Source organism: Mirounga angustirostris, unplaced genomic scaffold (assembly GCF_029215605.1).
Source record: "Mirounga angustirostris isolate CCGP_5_RB_7025 unplaced genomic scaffold, mMirAng1.0.hap1 SCAF_12, whole genome shotgun sequence".
Classification (NCBI taxonomy): Eukaryota; Metazoa; Chordata; class Mammalia; order Carnivora; family Phocidae; genus Mirounga; species Mirounga angustirostris.
In genome coordinates, this window is record NW_026991720.1 from 101,321,037 (window position 1) to 101,338,650 (window position 17,614).

General features: G+C 49.5%; 1 protein-coding gene across 1 annotated transcript in view; it reads left to right on the forward strand.

Annotated features, from left to right (window-relative positions):
* The window catches only part of DDC (dopa decarboxylase), a 63,246-nt gene that overhangs the window by 39,365 nt on the left and 6,267 nt on the right, over positions 1-17,614 (forward strand). Inside the window, exons 9-11 of the mRNA XM_045864961.2 lie at positions 7,402-7,478; positions 11,618-11,637; positions 15,433-15,531. Of these exons, the coding sequence (XP_045720917.1) occupies positions 7,402-7,478; positions 11,618-11,637; positions 15,433-15,531 (196 nt within the window). The remainder of the gene's footprint in view (positions 1-7,401; positions 7,479-11,617; positions 11,638-15,432; positions 15,532-17,614) is intronic.

Sequence of the window (17,614 nt, forward strand, 5' to 3'; positions counted from 1 at the left end):
AGCCTGCTTAGGATTCTCCTTCTCCCCCTCCCTCTGCCCCTCCCCTTGAATCGTGCTCTCACTCTCTCCCTCTCTAAAAAAACAACACACACACAAAAAAACCCCTTAATACTGAGTAAAAAGAATCAGATAGAGAATTATGAATCTCTCAGGATGCAAATTAAGAATACATGCATGAGGGTGCCTGGGTGGCTCAGTCGGTGAAGCGTCTGCCTTCAGCCTGGGGTCCTGGGATCCAGCCCCACATCAGGCTCCTTGCTCACTGGGGAGTCTGCTTCTCCCTCAGCCCGCCGCTCCCCCTGGCTCTCTCTCTCTCAAATAAGTAAATAGAATCTTAAAAAAAAAGAATACATGCACGAAAATCGATACACATTTTATAAACACATACATAAGAAAAAGCATGGAGCCCATTAGAATTGTTCCGGATGGATGCAGAAGAAATTGGAGAACGGGAGCTGTTTTTTGGTGGGAATGAGGCAAAATCAGGCCCCATTGTGTTTTCACTTTTGTTCAAGCTGTCAATTGGTTTCACTTTCTGACTACTGCAAATCCTGGATTTGAGCCCAGGCATGGACAGCAATAGGCTAGAGAGGAAGGGAGGGATTGCAGCCTCCCTCCTCTGTTTGCCCGCCTGAGCTGTGGGTCCCCCGGGCATGCTCACTCCAGCTCCCGGGGTAGGGGGACTTGGGGGGACCCTGCGTGTTCGTGGGCAACATAAGAGAAGGCGATACCTTGAAACGTGGTGCCAGGCAGTGCGCAGAGAATGAGGGTTGAGAATTTACTCAGAGGCTTCTTTGCACTGTCCCAAATATCCGTGGACTCCAAATACTTAGGTTTTGCTATTCTAGGAGGTTATTGCGGTAAAATGGGGTGTCAACACATTAGGAAAAAGGTAAGAAGACACTTGTAAAAACCAGGTTTCAGAAAGAATAGGCATCCCTTTAGACCCCTAAGAGTTGAAAATAAGCAAATAATCCTAAATTCCGAGTTTTTTATAGATATATTTAAATTTTTGCTAATACAACAAGATATAAATGTTTTGTTTTGTTTTTTTTATTGCTCTCACTGGCTGTTTTGTATTCCTTAAAATCAGAAGGGTCTCTCGTTTGTGTAATGAAATTTTACCAATGGTTAGTCTGTAATTTAAAGTAAACATATTGGTTATTTTCTCTAAATATTGAAATGGACAAGATAATTGGAGTTTCAAAAACTTGCAATCATTATAAGCATAGTAACTACATTTCATAATGATTTCATTATTCTGTTCATAAGTTTTTTATTATTCATTTGAATCTTGTAAATATGAGCCATTCTGCTCAGACCTCAGTATCTGTTTAACATCAGATTTTCTCCAAAGAAAGCCTCAGATTCCACACAACGCCAAGGGCGTGTTTTACTCTACCTTTAAAAAGAGGCTCAGTGCCTTTTTCCAAATAAAATTTAAATTTTATCGCAAGTAGTTTTATAGCTTTTGCACTTTTCTGTTACACTGGATTTCTTTTGAAGTTCAGTTTCTTGGGAAGATGGTTGATCACTCTATTATGGCAAGATTGGATGCTAGAACTTGTTTTATAAGCATTAATGCACAGTTTTCTGTGTATCTTTTTGGTTTCTTTGCACTTCGGTCCCAGGGCTCTTTCCTGTCCTGAATGCTTTCCTCTGTTGCTGGCACCAGGACGTAACACGAGCCCTCATTCTGTGAGCCTCACACAGTATGGTAGGCTTAGAGAAAGACAATGTAGATGTCCCCAAACGCAGGAGTCCCCTCCCCTCAGCCCCCAGGACCGTCCCTCAGGAGTGTGTCTGGAGTCAGGGAGACACTGTCCTCACCACGAGGCCCATTCTGCATGAGGTAAATCACGGCTGTGCAGGCCGTTTCTGAGTGTGCCCGTACACACGCGTGTGCAGGTGGGTGGGTGTGCCCATGCTCATCTGTCTGTCTAAGTAGCCTTCCTTCTACAACCCTGTCAAACATCATGCCCAACACTGTCCACATGCAACAAAACCAACTCCAGAATAAACAGACTAAATAAATAAACTGAAAAAATCTTACAGCTATTAAAGGTGATTATATGCAGCTCTTTTGAATATAGCTATATTCAATATACTTATAACGAAATTATTATTCGCCAAAAGTTAAAGTTTTCCCTCAACGGGAGCTTCCAAATTCTCCCAACAGCAAACTCTACCAAGTTGTCAAGGCATTTATCAGTCTGAGCATGAGGGTACTTCACAAAGAACAGCAAGGAGGACACACACCGGCCCTCATGTCATGAAGTTCGGGTACCTTGGATTCCAAAACCGGATGAGAAGCTGAGGGAAAGAAAGCTACGGAGAAAGAAAAGAAAAGCAAGAAAGAAAAACAAAGTTTGTTTTGCTCATAAATTTAAATATGGAATCTCTAAGTCAAATATTAGCATATGAAATTCCATGATGTTTAAGGGAAAAAAAGACTGTATATCTTGCCCCAGATGGGTTTATTCCAGGTATGTGGGGTGTTTTAAAAATATTAGAAGGTTTTTAAATGTCATTTGCTGTGTGAAGAGTCAAGGGGAAGAGAATCATCATCATAGTAGATGTGGAAAAAGCATCGGGTAAAATTCTACACCCACGCCAAACAAAAATTTTAGTAAAATAGGAACAGAGAGAACTTTCTTATTCTGATGAAAGATATCTACCAAAAAACTACAGTAAGCCTATTCTTAATGGTGACATATTAGAAGCACTCCCTTTAAGGTCAGGGAGGAATAAGGACTCTTATAATTCACGTTCTGTTCAGTTCTTGCTCTCCTGGCCTCTGGAGTAAGAGACGTAAGGAAGTAAAAGTATAAGGATTACAATGGAAACCATAAAACTCTTATTCTCAGATGATGTGACTGTCTGCAATAAAAAGAAAATTTAGTGAAAGTGTTAAAAGAACACAACAAAACCTCTAGATATGCGTTTTTAAGGTTTTACATATACAATAAATGGTACATGTAATTTTTTTAGAGGGGGGAGGGGCAGAAGGAGAGGGAACGAGAATCCCCAAGCGAACTCCATGCTCAGGGTGGAACCCAATTCAAGATCATGACCTGAGCCAACATCAAGAGGGATGCTTAACTGACTGAGCCACCTAGGCATGTCAGCACATGTAATTTTTAAACTTTATGCAGTATTGTAAATACTGTATTTTTTTACAGTATTGTAATTTTATTTTATTTTATTTTTTTAAAGATCTTATTTATTTATTTGACAGAGAGAGTCACATCGAGAGTGGGAACACAAGCAGGGGGAGTGGGAGATGGAGAAACAGGCTTCCCACAGAGCAGGGAGCCCGATGTAGGGCTCGACCCCAGGACCCTGGGATCATGACCTGAGCCGAAGGCAGACGCTTAACGAATGAGCCACCCAGATGCCCCAGAATTGTAATTTTATACATTTTGTAATATTTGTACAATTTTATAGTATTGTAAATTATAAATAAAGAAATACCCTTTATAATAGCAGAATAAGACATAAGGTTATGACAAATAAAGGTATCAAAAGTTGTGCAGAAGGGCACCTGGGTGGCTCAGTCGTTAAGCGTCTGCCTTCGGCTCAGGTCATGAACCCAGGGTGCTGGGATCGAGCCCCGCATCGGGCTCCCTGCTTGGCGGGAAGCCTGCTTCTCCCTCTCCTGCTCCCCCTGCTTGTGTTCCCTCTCTCGCTGTGTGTCTCTCTCTGTCAAATAAATAAATAAAATCTTAAAAAAAAAAAAAGTTGTGCAGATTCTTGAGGGGAAAACAGACAATGTTTTGGAAGCCATTCCAGCAGTCCTCGCTGAATGGAGGGGTATGCTGTGTTCGTGGAGAGGGAGACTGAGCATCAGAGCCCAGTATCACCCTAAATATCCCGGCTGGGTATTTTTGTGGCACTTGGTGAAGCTGAGCCTAATATTTACATGGGCCCAGAATAGCCAAGGAAAGAATCGAAGAACAATGCGGTGGGATATTGCCCCACCCAACATCGATGTGCAGGTGAAGTCAGTATGGCTCAAGCAGGAGGCAGTGGAGCGGAGATCCGGAGGGGACAGCCTAGAAGCAGCCCGCATTTACCTGGATTCCCATCACTGCTGGTTATGTAACTCCTACCATCCAGGGCAGGATACCAGAGCTCATACAAAATGAACAAAAATTTTTTCACCGAAGGAAACAGCAGGGGGCGCTGGACAAATGCAATGTTACTCCACGTCATTAGAAATCAGAAATGCGCATTAAAGTCCCTCTGGGAACATTGTCAGTTGCGTCAGATGAAGTCCCTCTGCACTGATTGCTGACCAGGACGGGCAACCATAGGGGCTCGAGGGCCACACCCCCTCCGACGCTGCCTTGGCCCTGCCTGCCCCGTCCCCATTCCAGAACTGCACGTGTGTCCGAGGGGCCGTCCTCCAGTGCACCGCGGGGCTCTGGGGCAGCTTGGCCTGTCTCACAATGAGCGACAAGCAAGAGGAGAGTGGACAGACTTGGGTCTGCTGGTGGGGCCATCCAGCGAGGTGGCAAAGTGAACAAGATCTACACGGAAGATCGGGTCGGAAGCTCAGGAATGTAGTTTGGAGACGAAAAGCAGGTCAGGGGAAAATACACAAAAAGATGCCATTTATCTTTAAACAGCTTCTGTTTGGGTTATGTTTAGAAACGTTCAGGGGGCACCTGGGTGGCTCCGTCCGTGAAGCATCCGACTCTTGATTTTGGGTCAGGTCATGATCTCAGGGTCGTGAGATCGAGCCCTGTGTTGGGCTTCACGCTGAGCCTGGAGTCTGCTTGAGGATTCGCTCTCTCCCTCTGCCTCTTCCCATGCTCTCTCTCCCTCTCCCTCTCGGTGCTCTCTCTCTCTGTGTCTCTAAAATAAATAAATAAATCTCGAAAGAAAGGAAGGAAGGAAGGAAGGAAGGAAGGAAGGAAGGAAGGAAGGAAGGAAGAAAGAAAGAAAGAAAGAAAGAAAGAAAGAAAGAAAGAAAGAAAGAAAGAAAGAAAGAAAGAAAGAAACCTGCAAAACAATACCATAGATTATGTAGGAATTTGTTGGGAAGATTCTGTAGAACTCCGTGGGAGTGAGAGAGCCAAATGTGGCCACATGGCCTCCTCTGGGGGGTGGTGAGGGGATGGACACACAGATTTAACTGTGTGCGGGCTCTGTTTCCTCAACAGTGAGGGCAGTATATTATAATGTGTACCCTCTTGCGGGACTTTAGCACTGCACAAATGTTTGGATCACAAAGACACGTGCTTTGGGAAGGGGAATATGATCTTCATTTATGAAGGACGGAGTTCTACTGCGAGCCAGAAGTATTTCTACCCTGTTCCATCTTTCTTTCCCTCTCTAAGGCTAAGTGCAGAGCCCTCCCCAGTTCAGGGAGACCAAGGACACTCCTACAGGGCCTCCTCATATGCTACTCGGGATGCACCAGAATTCCTGCGTTCACATGCGTAAGGTCAGGTGTGATCCAAGTTCTTGCCCGAGGTCAAAGGCACAGCGTGGACCAGACCCCTCACTACGGCTTACTGACAGAGTCTGTCTTTTAACCCTTTGTAGAAATAGCACTTGAATTACTTTTCCTGAATAAATCTGGCCTTTCTCCTGCCCCCTCGCTGGTGAGCCACATCCTGCCATGCTATTTCGTTCCCCCTGGTTTTATCTTTTTTTTTTTTTTAAGATTTTATTTTTTTATTTGAGAGAGAGAATGAGATAGAGAGAGCATGAGAAGGGGGAAGGTCAGAGGGAGAAGCAGACTCTCTGCTGAGCAGGGAGCCCGATGCGGGACTCGATCCTGGGACTCCAGGATCATGACCTGAGCCGAAGGCAGTCGCTTAACCAACTGAGCCACCCAGGCGCCCCCCCCCCCCCTCGGTTTTATCTTGCAGAGACTCATTCACGTAGTATTTGCTTTCAAGCCTAAGCTACTGTCAGACTGACATTTCTTCTCCAGTTTGCCCTTAGGATAGTCTGTTGGCCATCAAATTGCTTTGAGATGTTGTCCGTGCTCGCCAAATGAGGTGGAGAGGCAATTATCCTAAAGCTCAGACCTCAAATCCCAGCCCAAATGCGAGTTTTGACCTGAGCTATCCCAGACCATCACTGCATACGGAGTCTGAGGGCGGCTCGCGGTAGGACCACCTTCTCCCGTTTAGCTTCTGTTCATCCCACGCGCACCAGTGATGCCTGTCAGTGGCCAGGTGCTAGGCCTGGGCCGACAGAGGGGATATATGCTCACCTGCTGGGTTTCCTCTTCCTACATCCGTTCACTAGCTCTGCAGATAACTGGGCATCTCATAATGGGATTCCATTCTGACGCTAAGTATCGGAGTTAGCGCAAACCCCACAGGTAGACGGGCTCCGTCCCACTAGTCGTGGGTCCAAGGGTATCCGCGCTTCTGCCCAACTTCCTGTAAAGTGGGGGGTTCCCATGAACACCCTGCTCCTTCAGATTTGGTAATTTGCTAGAATAACTCATAGCACTCAGGAAAGCAGCTCTCTTACATTTACTGATTTATTTTTTTATTTTTTTAAAAGATTGATTTATTTGAGAGAGAGAGAGAGAAAGAGAGAGAGAGCATGAGTGGGAGGAACAGAGGGAGAAGGACAAGCAGACATGTCGCTGAGTGTGGAGCCCGGTGGGGGACTTGATCTCATGACCCTCAGATCATGACCTGAGTTGAAACCAAAAGTTAGACGCTTAACTAACTGCACCACCCAGGCGCCCCATTTACTGATTTATTATAAAGGAAACAAGTGAACAGCCAGAGGGAGGAGCTGGGTAGGACAAGGCACGGGGTGTGGGTGGAGGACACAGAACTTTGCGGTCCTCCCCGGGGCATGGCTCCATCCCAGCACATTGATGTGCTCAGCAAACACCGTCCTTCACCACATAGGTATGATTGATTAAATCGTTGGTCGTTGGTCATTAACTCAATCTCAGTCCTTCCCTCTCCCCCTGATTTCCCAGAGACTGGAGGTAGGGCTCAGAGTCCCACCCTCAAATCGACTTGGTTTTCCTGGCAACCAGCCCCCATCCTGCAGCTCCCCAGGGGCCCCCAGTCACATTGGCCCTACAAGAGCAATTCTTACCCCTCCAGGGATTCCAAGGGTTTTAGCTGCTGTATGCCCGGAACCAGGGATGAAAACCAAATATTTGTTTTTTTATTAGACGGCCCCCTTGAGTGCTTGGAGTCCTGGAGATTAATGCTGTGCTGAAGTGGGGCCAGGGGGAGGGGTGGAGGGCGCACAGATGAGGGACATGCTGACGGAGCAGGGTCCAGGGAAGGGTCTCAGAGCAGGTGGGTCTGATCTGAGCCAGCTGGAAGAGGGGCCGGAGGGAAGGGCCACGGGGGCCCATCTGAGGGGCTTCCTCATTAAACCCCATCATTTGTTCTCTCAAACCAGGGTGAAGAAGAGGACAGACCTGATAGGAGCCTTTAAACTGGACCCTCTCTACCTGAAGCATGGCCATCAGGACTCAGGTACGCCGGGGTCCTTGCTTTCTGCAATGTTCTGGTTTTTTCATCAGAGCTGCATTTCTGCTGGGAGCCAGAGAGGAAGGTTCGCGTCCACAGGGACCAGCTCCTGGGAGCCGCTTCCCCGGGGGGAAGGGTGCTGATGGGGCCTTGGGGACTGCCTCAGTGCAGGAGCTGAGGAGGGGCCCATGGGGCTGGGGGGGTCACGGCACAGCTTTCAGGGCGGGTGTGGACATGTCCTGTGTAGGACCTTTAAAAGCTTGACTGCCCTACTGTCTCTCTGAGTGTGCATCCACTCACCAATACCACCAGGGGGACACGGAGTGGGGCTGGGGGCCCGGGGAGCAAAGCGAAAAGCCAGTGACACCCGGGCAGGATCGGCGTGTCCATGTGCATCTCACCTGTTGGGTCCATAGACCTGCCCTCTGTGCCCGTCCCTGCTGGCGGGACCGGAGCCACCCCAGGCCTGCGTTCTGAGAAGCTGTGTGTGCTTCTCGATGACGGGGGCCAAGAGAGGACACGGCCAGGTGCTCGAGTCCCGTGGTGAGGAGCAGAAAGTTCCCTGGCACAGAGAGATGCTGGAGCAGTTCCTAGAAAACACAGAATAGCTCATTTCGTATGGCTACTGTCCTAGGCCACAGCCAAACGCCAAATCCTGTTAGTACAGGCCAGGCTCCAAGCGGGTGGCGAGGGGGCGGAAATGTAGATTCTTCTGAGATTCTTTTTTTTTTTTTTTTTTTAAGATTTTATTTATTTATTTGAGAGAGCAAACACAAGCACGGAGGAGGGGCAGTGGGAGAGGGAGAAACAGGCTCCCCACTGAGCAAGGTGCCCGACGTGGGGCTCGATCCCAAGACCCTGAGATCACGACCTGAGCTAAAGCCAGATGCTTAACCAACTGAGCCACCCAGGCGCCCCTCTGAGATTCTTACCAAAGAGATAGGAATCAGATATTTAGAAGAATGATCCCAGCAATCCATTTTTTTTTCTTTTGAAAAGCATGCAATGAAAATTTTCCAAATGTGAATAGTCCTTACAGCTGGATGGTGCAATTATTTGTGAATTTTCTTAATTTGCTCTATATTTTTACAGTTTTAAAAACATACTTAGAACTATGTAAGTGTTGTTGTTCTCAGGTATGGTGCAGACACGCGTCCCCGTTGATGTTCGCAGACCCCACACACCGGCTCAGATTTGCTCAGGACCTAAAACTGCCCTAAAAAAATAAAGTCTACTTTGGAAAAAAGGAATTGGCATGAAACACTGTGAAATTCTGAAGTGACTGCCAAGCTCTCCTATTACAAAAAAAAATGTATTTCATGTTCAGATAATAAAAATCTTTGCAATCATGACAGTTAAAACACAAAATGTTGCCCTTAAACAATGAAAGGATTCTTGGAATGAGTGTAAGCGAAGGGCACCTGAGGGCTTATCGCTCGAGGCATACAAAAGTTTATTTTATGTTGCTTTTATAGGAAGGCAGTTTCTTATTGAAATATTTGCTATGGCTTTTAGAGATGAAAAATATTAGTTATTTGTTTTTTCCCCTACAAAAAAAGAAAAAACACAAAACAAAATCCGCAAACCTCTATAAGTCAACAAAGATGGTGACCCATTTTGTGCTTCACAAGTAGATCAGCAAAAATCAACTTCAAGTTCTTACGGCCAGTGGATGTAAGGGCATTTTTTTATCCGCACGGATTCAGCCCTAGTGCCGCTAAGCCTTCTGCTCCTTGAAATGAAACTGTGTTTAGAGTGTTCTACGGGTTTTTTTTAAAGATCCTTTCTATGTAATAAAGAAGACTCCTCAACGACTGCCCCGTGGCCCCTCATGTCGTGGCACTCGGCTGGCTAGGCTGTTGCAGCCCCCTGTCCCGCCTGGGGGTCATTAGTATGCCCCCTGCTCATCACTGGGTCCGGGGCAAAAGCCTCCCTCTCAGTGAGGTCTTCTCAGATCTCTCCACTGAAGCCAATGCCTGCCCCCATCCTGAGTCTGGCCACGAAGCCCTCTCACTCACTGGCTTCTTGTCTGTTGTCCCTCTGTCCCCCTGGAGGCTCAGACCCATCGTCCTGCTGCTGGAACACCACTGGACCCAGGGGATGGTGGCCAACAGCTGCAGTGGGGGCAGCAATGTGGGAGAGGTCGCCGTCCCAATACATCCCTGCGTTTGCCTTGCACTTTTATGCGTTCATCTCCTTGGACACCTATCAGCTGGGGGGAGACAAGGAACCGGGACCCAAATAAGCGGGATTTGTGTTTTTTATATATAACAGAAAATTCTGTCTCAATGCTGGTGATAGGGAAAAGTGGTCACACCTGTTGCACAGACTTTTCCAGATAAACCCTTTCATTATAAAAACTGTACCTTTGGAAACAAGAAGCAGGAAGGGTGAGTCAGGAAGTCCCCATGAGCCCACCTCCCGAGTGCAGGTGCTTCCGCCCCATGGTGGTGTTTCTTGCCAGTCCTGTCTGATGCATTGTTTGTTTCTATTGTGTTTACTGCATGCTGTTTGCATGGAGGAGCTGCTCAGCCCACATACCTCGTATGTAGTTGTAAAGACCGCCTAGGCACATGACACTTATTAAGAAGTCTGCACCGTAAGTTCAACTGTGGTCGTAGCAAGCTGTTGGCAGGAGGGCTTGGGCATTCCTTGTGTTCACAGCAGACCCGTGTCCGCGAAGTTCCTAACTGGACCGGGCCTTCAGCTGGTCCTTGAGGACGTAGGGTCGCCGAGACGCAGGCTCCACCTTTCACTAACCGTGATGTTTAGCCACAGAAGCTTCTACATCTGAAACCTACTTCAAGCTTTAGTCATGCATCCGGTAAAACTTGCACAATGAAGGAAAGGTTCTCTAATTCTGCGCTCTCTGTGTGGTAGCCCACTAGCTCCACATGGCTCCTGAGCACTGGAAATGTGGCTAGTCTGACCGAAGAGCTCCGTGTTTAAGTTGATTTCATCTTAATTAAATGTAAATGGCCACACATGGCTCATGGCTACGGGCATGGCACAGGGATGTGAACTAAACAGGAGGGTCATTTATTCATCTTCACTCACGACGTCATCTGCGTTTTTAACAGACTCTTGCTGAGTGCTCATTACATGCCACATAGGCATTTGGCATCTATGCATCCCCTCTATGCATCCCCTCTATGCATCCCCGTCGGGTCATTTCTGGTGACCCTGCTGTTGCTGTTTGTTTAATAACTTTAGATTTCCTTTTATGTGTAAGTTAGACCCCTCTGCAGAGTGGGTGAGGAGCAGTCTGTGAGGGTGGGGGTGGATTGCATTAGGTGGACGGCTAGTCTCAGCTGCCCACGGGGGCGGCCTGCTATGGCCAGGCCACCGTTGCTCTTACTTGGGAAATGGGGGACACTGATGAGCCCCGGCGTGCCTCGTCTGGACCTACACTAGAGGACCAGATGTCCGAAACACAGGACTGCAGCTCAGGTTCATAATTCCCAGCTGATTGCTTGCCTAAGATCACCATGGAGCAACTTCCATCGGTGAGACTCTGTCCAGCGTTCTGTCCTCCATAAGATCCTTTGCTCTGTTGCTTTAGGCACAAGGGGAGACTGAAGGCAAACCAGACATGTTTTGTATCCACTATGAAGCTATTTGAATCCAGGATGGTGATATCGATCCAACGGTTCCTCACCAGTATCTGCTCCATGCCAGACTCTGGACTAAGATCCGAGAATGCAGACATGAACATCCATCAAAAGTCTGATTCTTGTCTCATGATCTAATCCCTCTGTTTATCAGAAATCCACCTTCCTATGCACGAATCAGTGCACAATGAAGGCTTTACATGATCTGAATGCCAAGTTACTACTGGGCAATAGAAGAAAGCTTAGATTTTTGTGCTTACGGAAGCATAGAAAGTGAAGCAAATGGGAATCCACTCATAATCCAGCATTTCCAATTTGTTCTGGGCACCCTGCCCTCTGGAAAGCCCCTTGGGTCTGTTACCATGAGAAGTGCCACAGAGAACACCCATCCCGGCCCTCCGTGGTCTCACGTCCAGTGCAGGAGATGACAGATGCGACACAAGAAATTTAATCTTGAAAATGAGAGAGGTGAGGCATGTAATCAACCAATGTTGATCTAATGGCTTCTTTTTGTTATTTCTTTCTCTTTTCCAGGGCTTATCACTGACTATAGGGTAAGTGGGAGAATTCTCTGGCCGAGTCCAGGTCTCAGGTAATGGAAAATGTGAATGCAGTGCTGGGTGCTGTCATGGGCCGTCACTCCTGCTGTCCCCCCACCCCCACCCCCATTCTGCTCAGGCTCGGAGTCACGCTAGAGGACATGATCTCACTGGGTCCTAACTAGCAAAGCAAGCCAGGCAGCGGACGGCTCGGCTCAGCCACCCAACTCCAGGTCTAGGGTTAGGAGGAAATGATCTTGCCTGCCCCCTCGGAAGGAGGCAGGAACTTCTGTGCTCAGCTTCCTCCGTGAGGATGGGCACTATCCTTAGACCACACGGCCCCTCGGTTCTGTGCTGTTCCTAGGCTCCCAGGGTCGGCCTCCTGAGGGCAGCAGGGAGAACAGGGTCAGAGACCACAGTGGTGGTCTGATGGCCAGCCTCCTTTCTCAGCCGGGAACCGTATGCTGCGCTGAGCTTCTCACAGATGAGCGAGGCCCCCTTCCTCCCTCCCAGACCCCCAGGCTACCGAGGGAGACAGGGCACAGATGGTCCCACACGCCAGGATCAGCCTGCTGCACACCGCTGGGAGCTGCCGTTCTGAGACAGATCTCAAACATGCCGCTCCTTTCCGATGGCTCTTTCTGGCCTGAGGGAAAATGTTCTAAGTCCTCAGCTAGTCCTCTGGTAGTTCAGCTTCTCCTTACGCCATTTCGAGTACCTTGTGGTAATGAAGTCCCAGGCATTAAGTGGTGGCAGCTTATGGATTGTATGTCACGTGTGGACAGTTTTCAGTGGGTCCACCTGCTGATTTTGGACACCGTAACGGACGTCCACCTGGCTCAGGAGGTCCTCCTGGATAATTGTGCATTCTGTGCTGCTGAGCCCCTGAACAAAGCCAGGGGAAGGCACATAGAGCGTTCTCAGCAGATATTTCAGTTAATGAATAAACAGATGAAATTTATGGAGGATCAAATTAGAGGGATGAGGGAAATTATTTTGGAGCCGAGAGTCTTCTAAAAACTGATGCACATAAGTTAGCCCTTAGGGTACCAAGAAGTAGGAGAGGTTACATGGGGCAAACACAAGGCAGTTCCACCAGGAAAGAACACGCAGGTCAGTGGGAGCCAGTGTCTGGGCTCCCGGCCTTGCAAAGGGCCTGGGGCACCAGTCTTGCACTATGAGTGTTGTTCCTTCCATCCCCTCATCACAAGCACAAGTGTCACCTGCCTCCCACCTGACCCTCTCCCTGTGCCATAGCCCTACAGGGCCCCTGACCAATTTTACTGCTATCCTAGCTGGGATGTCTTTCCTTTTCAATGTACTTATAGACACCTTTGGAGCTCTTTTATGGTTTCTTCCTTTAGAGTGAATTCTGGGCGAATGCCCTGGGGCCCAGGCTCTTCCTTGATGAGGGAGTGCTGGGCTCAGCAGACAAAGAAAAAGAATATCATAGACATCATCATCATTTTGTTCAAAGACATTGGAAGCCCCAGCCTGAGGTGGTCACAGCCTCCAGGCTGCGGAGGAGACCCCGGGATTCTGGGCCGTCTACCAGGCTCGTTCGGGAAGTGTGGGATGAAAGGGGTGAGCAGCCCCCTTGTCAGGACTGTCAGCCCTCAAGGGACGGGGATGAGGACAGTCTCAGCACCAAGGGGAGGGGGCTGGGAACACCTTGGCCAGAGGATTTTACACTGTGTCTGCTCATGAGCGGCATGAGCTGAAGATGGAAAGGTAGCGTCATTTGCCTACAATGTACCTGGTCTTGGGCAAAGTGGGCATCATTATACCCATTTCACAGACATGGAGACAGAGGTTCAGAGAAGTCAAAGAATTTGCTGAACCTAGCTAAAAGAGAACCAAGAACTTAGGTCAAAAGCTCCCCTTCTGAGCCTCACAATCCCCATGCCACTTGGGTGGGGAAAGTACATTTTCTGGTCCCTTTTAGTGGCTTATCAAGAGCGGGACAACTGAAGATAGGGTTTTAAAAATTTCAGTTGTGGAGGGAAAAGTACCTAGAAATAGCTCCTTTGGTGTCCAAGAAACCTCGAATTGGTTTCTACCTGTAGAATCATTTTAGGTGACCCGTGTACAAGGCTGGAATGGATTTTCCTCCCGACTATATAAGCACAGTGGTCAGCAATAGTCCCTAAAACAGTATAGGATGGCCTCTCTGAGCTGGGCATGGAACTGGGAATAAAATGGCAAACAACAGAGTCCTGTCCCCTCTGAACTTCCAGGCTGAGTGCACAGGGAGTTTCTGCTCTGGGGGCATCTACCCCAGTCCTGCCCCAGGCTCAGAACAGGTCATGACAGCATTTTAGGGCCATATTCAAATGAGCACATCATTAAACTGTGTGCATTTTTACTCCCGGACCGTAGAAATGCAGTTTACCCTGCTTATTCGTCCCAGTGTTAGATAAAAATCACATTTTGATGTCCCGGACATTGGCTTGGTGAGGAATGATGTTAGAATGCAGCCTCCGTGCGCAACAATGACAGGAAACCATCGCTTTACTGCTTACTAGTTAGTTAGTGGGGATGGTAAAGAATTCTCTTTTTGATTTTCCAAAAAGGCAAGTTAGTTCCATTTGTACTGAAGACCCCCCAACAGCTTGCGGATGCACTGCTAAATAAGACGGCGTGTGTCAGCAGGTGATTCTGAGGCACTGTACGTTTCTCCCCAGCCTCTGCACACCTGCTCTCCTCCCATAAGACCCTGGCTTCACGGTGCTAAGAAGATAAAGTGATAGGATGTGTGAGCCCACTGAGCACCGTGCCTGGCGCGCACACAGGGGCACTATGTTGGATGGCTTTGAGCGAAAATATCTGGGCCCCCTTTTCTCTTTCCGATTTGAGAGCCTTCCGCGAAACCCTTGCCGGGAGCCCCAGGTTCAGAAGCAGCATGCCGTGTTTAAACCGTTTAAACACGGTTTAAAACCCGAGCTGCCCACCAGGCTACAGAGCAGCGCTGCCCCGAGAGCCCCCCTGTGCCCATCACAGATGCCCTGGGGGAGGGTCCAGGCTGTGTCCCCCTCCCCCTGCAGCCCCGCATTCCCCAGGCCCATCTGGAAGTGCTGCCCTGCAGGGAAGGTCCAGGGAACAGAGAGGGAGACTGAGTTGCCCTCAGCATCTTCTTTGTAAGTGCCAGAATGTGACTTTTTGGGAAGCCACAATGAAGTGCCCCTGCTTTATCGTCCCAGATGGCCCCCTTGCCCTTGCTCCCCTCTGGGTCCCTTCTTGCTTACGTGTCCAACCACTGGAGATGGTAGAGTGCTGACCAGCTGCAAACTGAGGACAAGCTAAGGGGAGATTATTTGAGGACCAACCTGTTGGGGCTGCATTTCCTAGTGACCGTCCTGCAGGTCATTCTGTGGTGGCTGGTGGACAGGAAGAGAATCGCTCTTGCTCTGGAAAAGGGTGCCAGGACATCACAGGGAATACGCTGAGCAGGAAGTGTGGGTTTTGGCTTCCTCCTTCCTAACCTCCTGCAGATGGAGCGACCAGCGAGTGAGGGCTGCCCCCCCCCGCCCCGTGCCCCTGCTGGATGGTGAGCTCCATGTGCTCAGTGCACACAGTGCTTCCCCAGTAGCAGCCTGTTGCATCCTCATCTGTCTCGGAGCTTTGCAAAGAGACCTCTGGCTGCAGGCTCTGCTCACCCCATGTCGGCTTTGCGGTCCACAGTGGGCCATGGCACCAGCCAGGGGACGTCCAGGGAATTAGTTGCCTCCAAGAGAAGCAGGTGCCCCAGGAGCCAGAGGAAAGCAGCTCTCGGTATTTTGCGTCCTGATGCAGTTTTCTGTTCTGTTTCAGCACTGGCAGTTGCCACTGGGCCGGAGATTTCGCTCTTTGAAGATGTGGTTTGTTTTTAGGATGTACGGAGTCAAGGGACTGCAGGCCTACATCCGCAAGGTGACAGTGCTTTCATTACGTATCTGGGTAATTAATATCGGGAGGTCTGTAGGAGTTTAGAAACGAAGGAAGATGTCTGAAGCAGCAAATATCTGATGCAGGTTGGTTTGGGTACTGAGGTTAGGCTTTTTATTTTTATTATTATTATTATTTTTAAGGATTTTATTTATTTGACAGAGAGAGAGACACAGCCAAAGAGGGAACACAAGCAGGGGGAGTGGGAGAGGGAGAAGCAGGCTTCCCGCGGAGCAGGGAGCCCGATGCGGGACTCGATCTCAGGACCCCAGGATCATGACCCGAGCCGAAGGCAGACACTTAACCGACTGAGTCCCCAGGCATTCCGAGGTTAGGCTTTTTAGAAGACAGTCAGTGCAGAATTACGGACCTTCTGGACACTTCCATGATGACTACAGCCGTCAGGTCCAGGAGACTGCAAAGTGCACGCTCCCCACGGCCGGTCCTGTAGAGACATCTCACCTACAGCCGGTCCAGACAGCAGTGGTGGAGAAATGCTGAGAACACAGGATGTTTGGCTCCAAGGACTGTCGGCATGGGAGAGTCTCGGAGCTGCTGGGGATGGATAGCCTCTGTGCGCCCCCGAGTAGCAGCCCACGCATGGCCTTGGACCCTCGGGGTGGGTCCCAGCAACCTCTGCCTGAATGAGTGAACCAGGCAGCCGTGATGAGCGCTACAAAGTGAGAACCACCGGTCGACTTCAAGCCCCATCACCCTGCCTTTTTTTTTTTTTTACAGTCGAGGAAACTGAGGCCAGAGTATGTGCTGGGACCCCCCCCCCCCCCACTGCCGCCAACCCCAGAGCCCACCCATTTAGCTGGCTGCAGAAGGCTGCTGATTTCCAGCTGGTTCCTCCCATGCTGGTGTCCCTTCCTCAGCCATGGCCCCATCTTGATGGACAGAGGTCCTTGGGCTTCATGAGCGGCTCCGGTCCGGCCTCACAGGGAGGGAGGGGATGGTCAAAGCCTGTCCCTAGGCCCCTGTAGCTCTTCGGGACCCCGCGGGGGAGGCGGGCCGCACCTGCCCGCACAAAGTCTTTGGTGCCCTCTAGCGGCCCCAGATTTATTCTGAGCCTGGGAGCCCCACAGACGAAGGAGGCTTCCGTCCCAAGGACACTCAGCCGCTGTGCTTCTGCTGAGTCCCTGAGCACTGTCGTGCGAGCACCGAGCTGCGCGCCTGGGGGGGAATGAGCAACAGGGGCACAGACCTTGGCAGGCTTGTTCTCAGTTCATATACTATTTGAACCCCCTTTGGGGCTCCATGAACACCTGGGCGTCAAATAAGCGGGTGAATTCGGCAAGAGGAAGGCATTTGTTGAACATGGCCGGGACTGTCATTCTCATGTCTTGGTGACAAGTGCTGCAGGGTGACAGCTAGCCAGAGCACCGCAGAAACTGGAGCTTCGGTGGGCCGCTGTGTTAGAATCACCCCCTCAGTTTCCCTATCTGCAGAGTGGGCACAACCGTGGTGTCTCCTGTGCCGCGGGCAGCGCAGGGGACAGAGTGGTGGCGGGGCACCCGGGCCTCAGCACAAGGGGCCGCTCAGCAGGGGCTGGCCCTCTCTCTTCACTCGAATGTTTAAATACCTCCTCACGGTGTTCCTTCTGAAATTCTAACGGATTGTTTTGGTGGAATTAAGAGTCCCCTGAACAGAAGAAAATGTTAGTTGGTGTTTTTCTTTCTTTTTTTTTTTTTAGATTATTTATTTGTTTATTTGAGAGAGAGAGAGAGAGATTGAGAGAACGAATGGGGGGGGCAGAGGGAGAAACAGACTCCAGCTGAGCAGGGGGCCCAACGTGGGGATCGATCCCAGGCCCCCAGGATCATGACCTGAGCTGAAGGCAGACACATCACTGACCGAACCACCCAGGCCCCCAGCTGGTATTTTTCTGAAGACACTAATCCTTCTGTCATGGTAGTGAGCTTCTTCCTAGCCTGTGTGGGAACAGCTAGCGTGTGGGCGGCATCCATGCTTGAGGAAAACGGCTAAGAGCATGTACATGAATCATAGACATGCCATCTGGGAAGGTTTTCTGGGTGGCTGAGTCCAGAGCTGGGCGGTGTTGAGA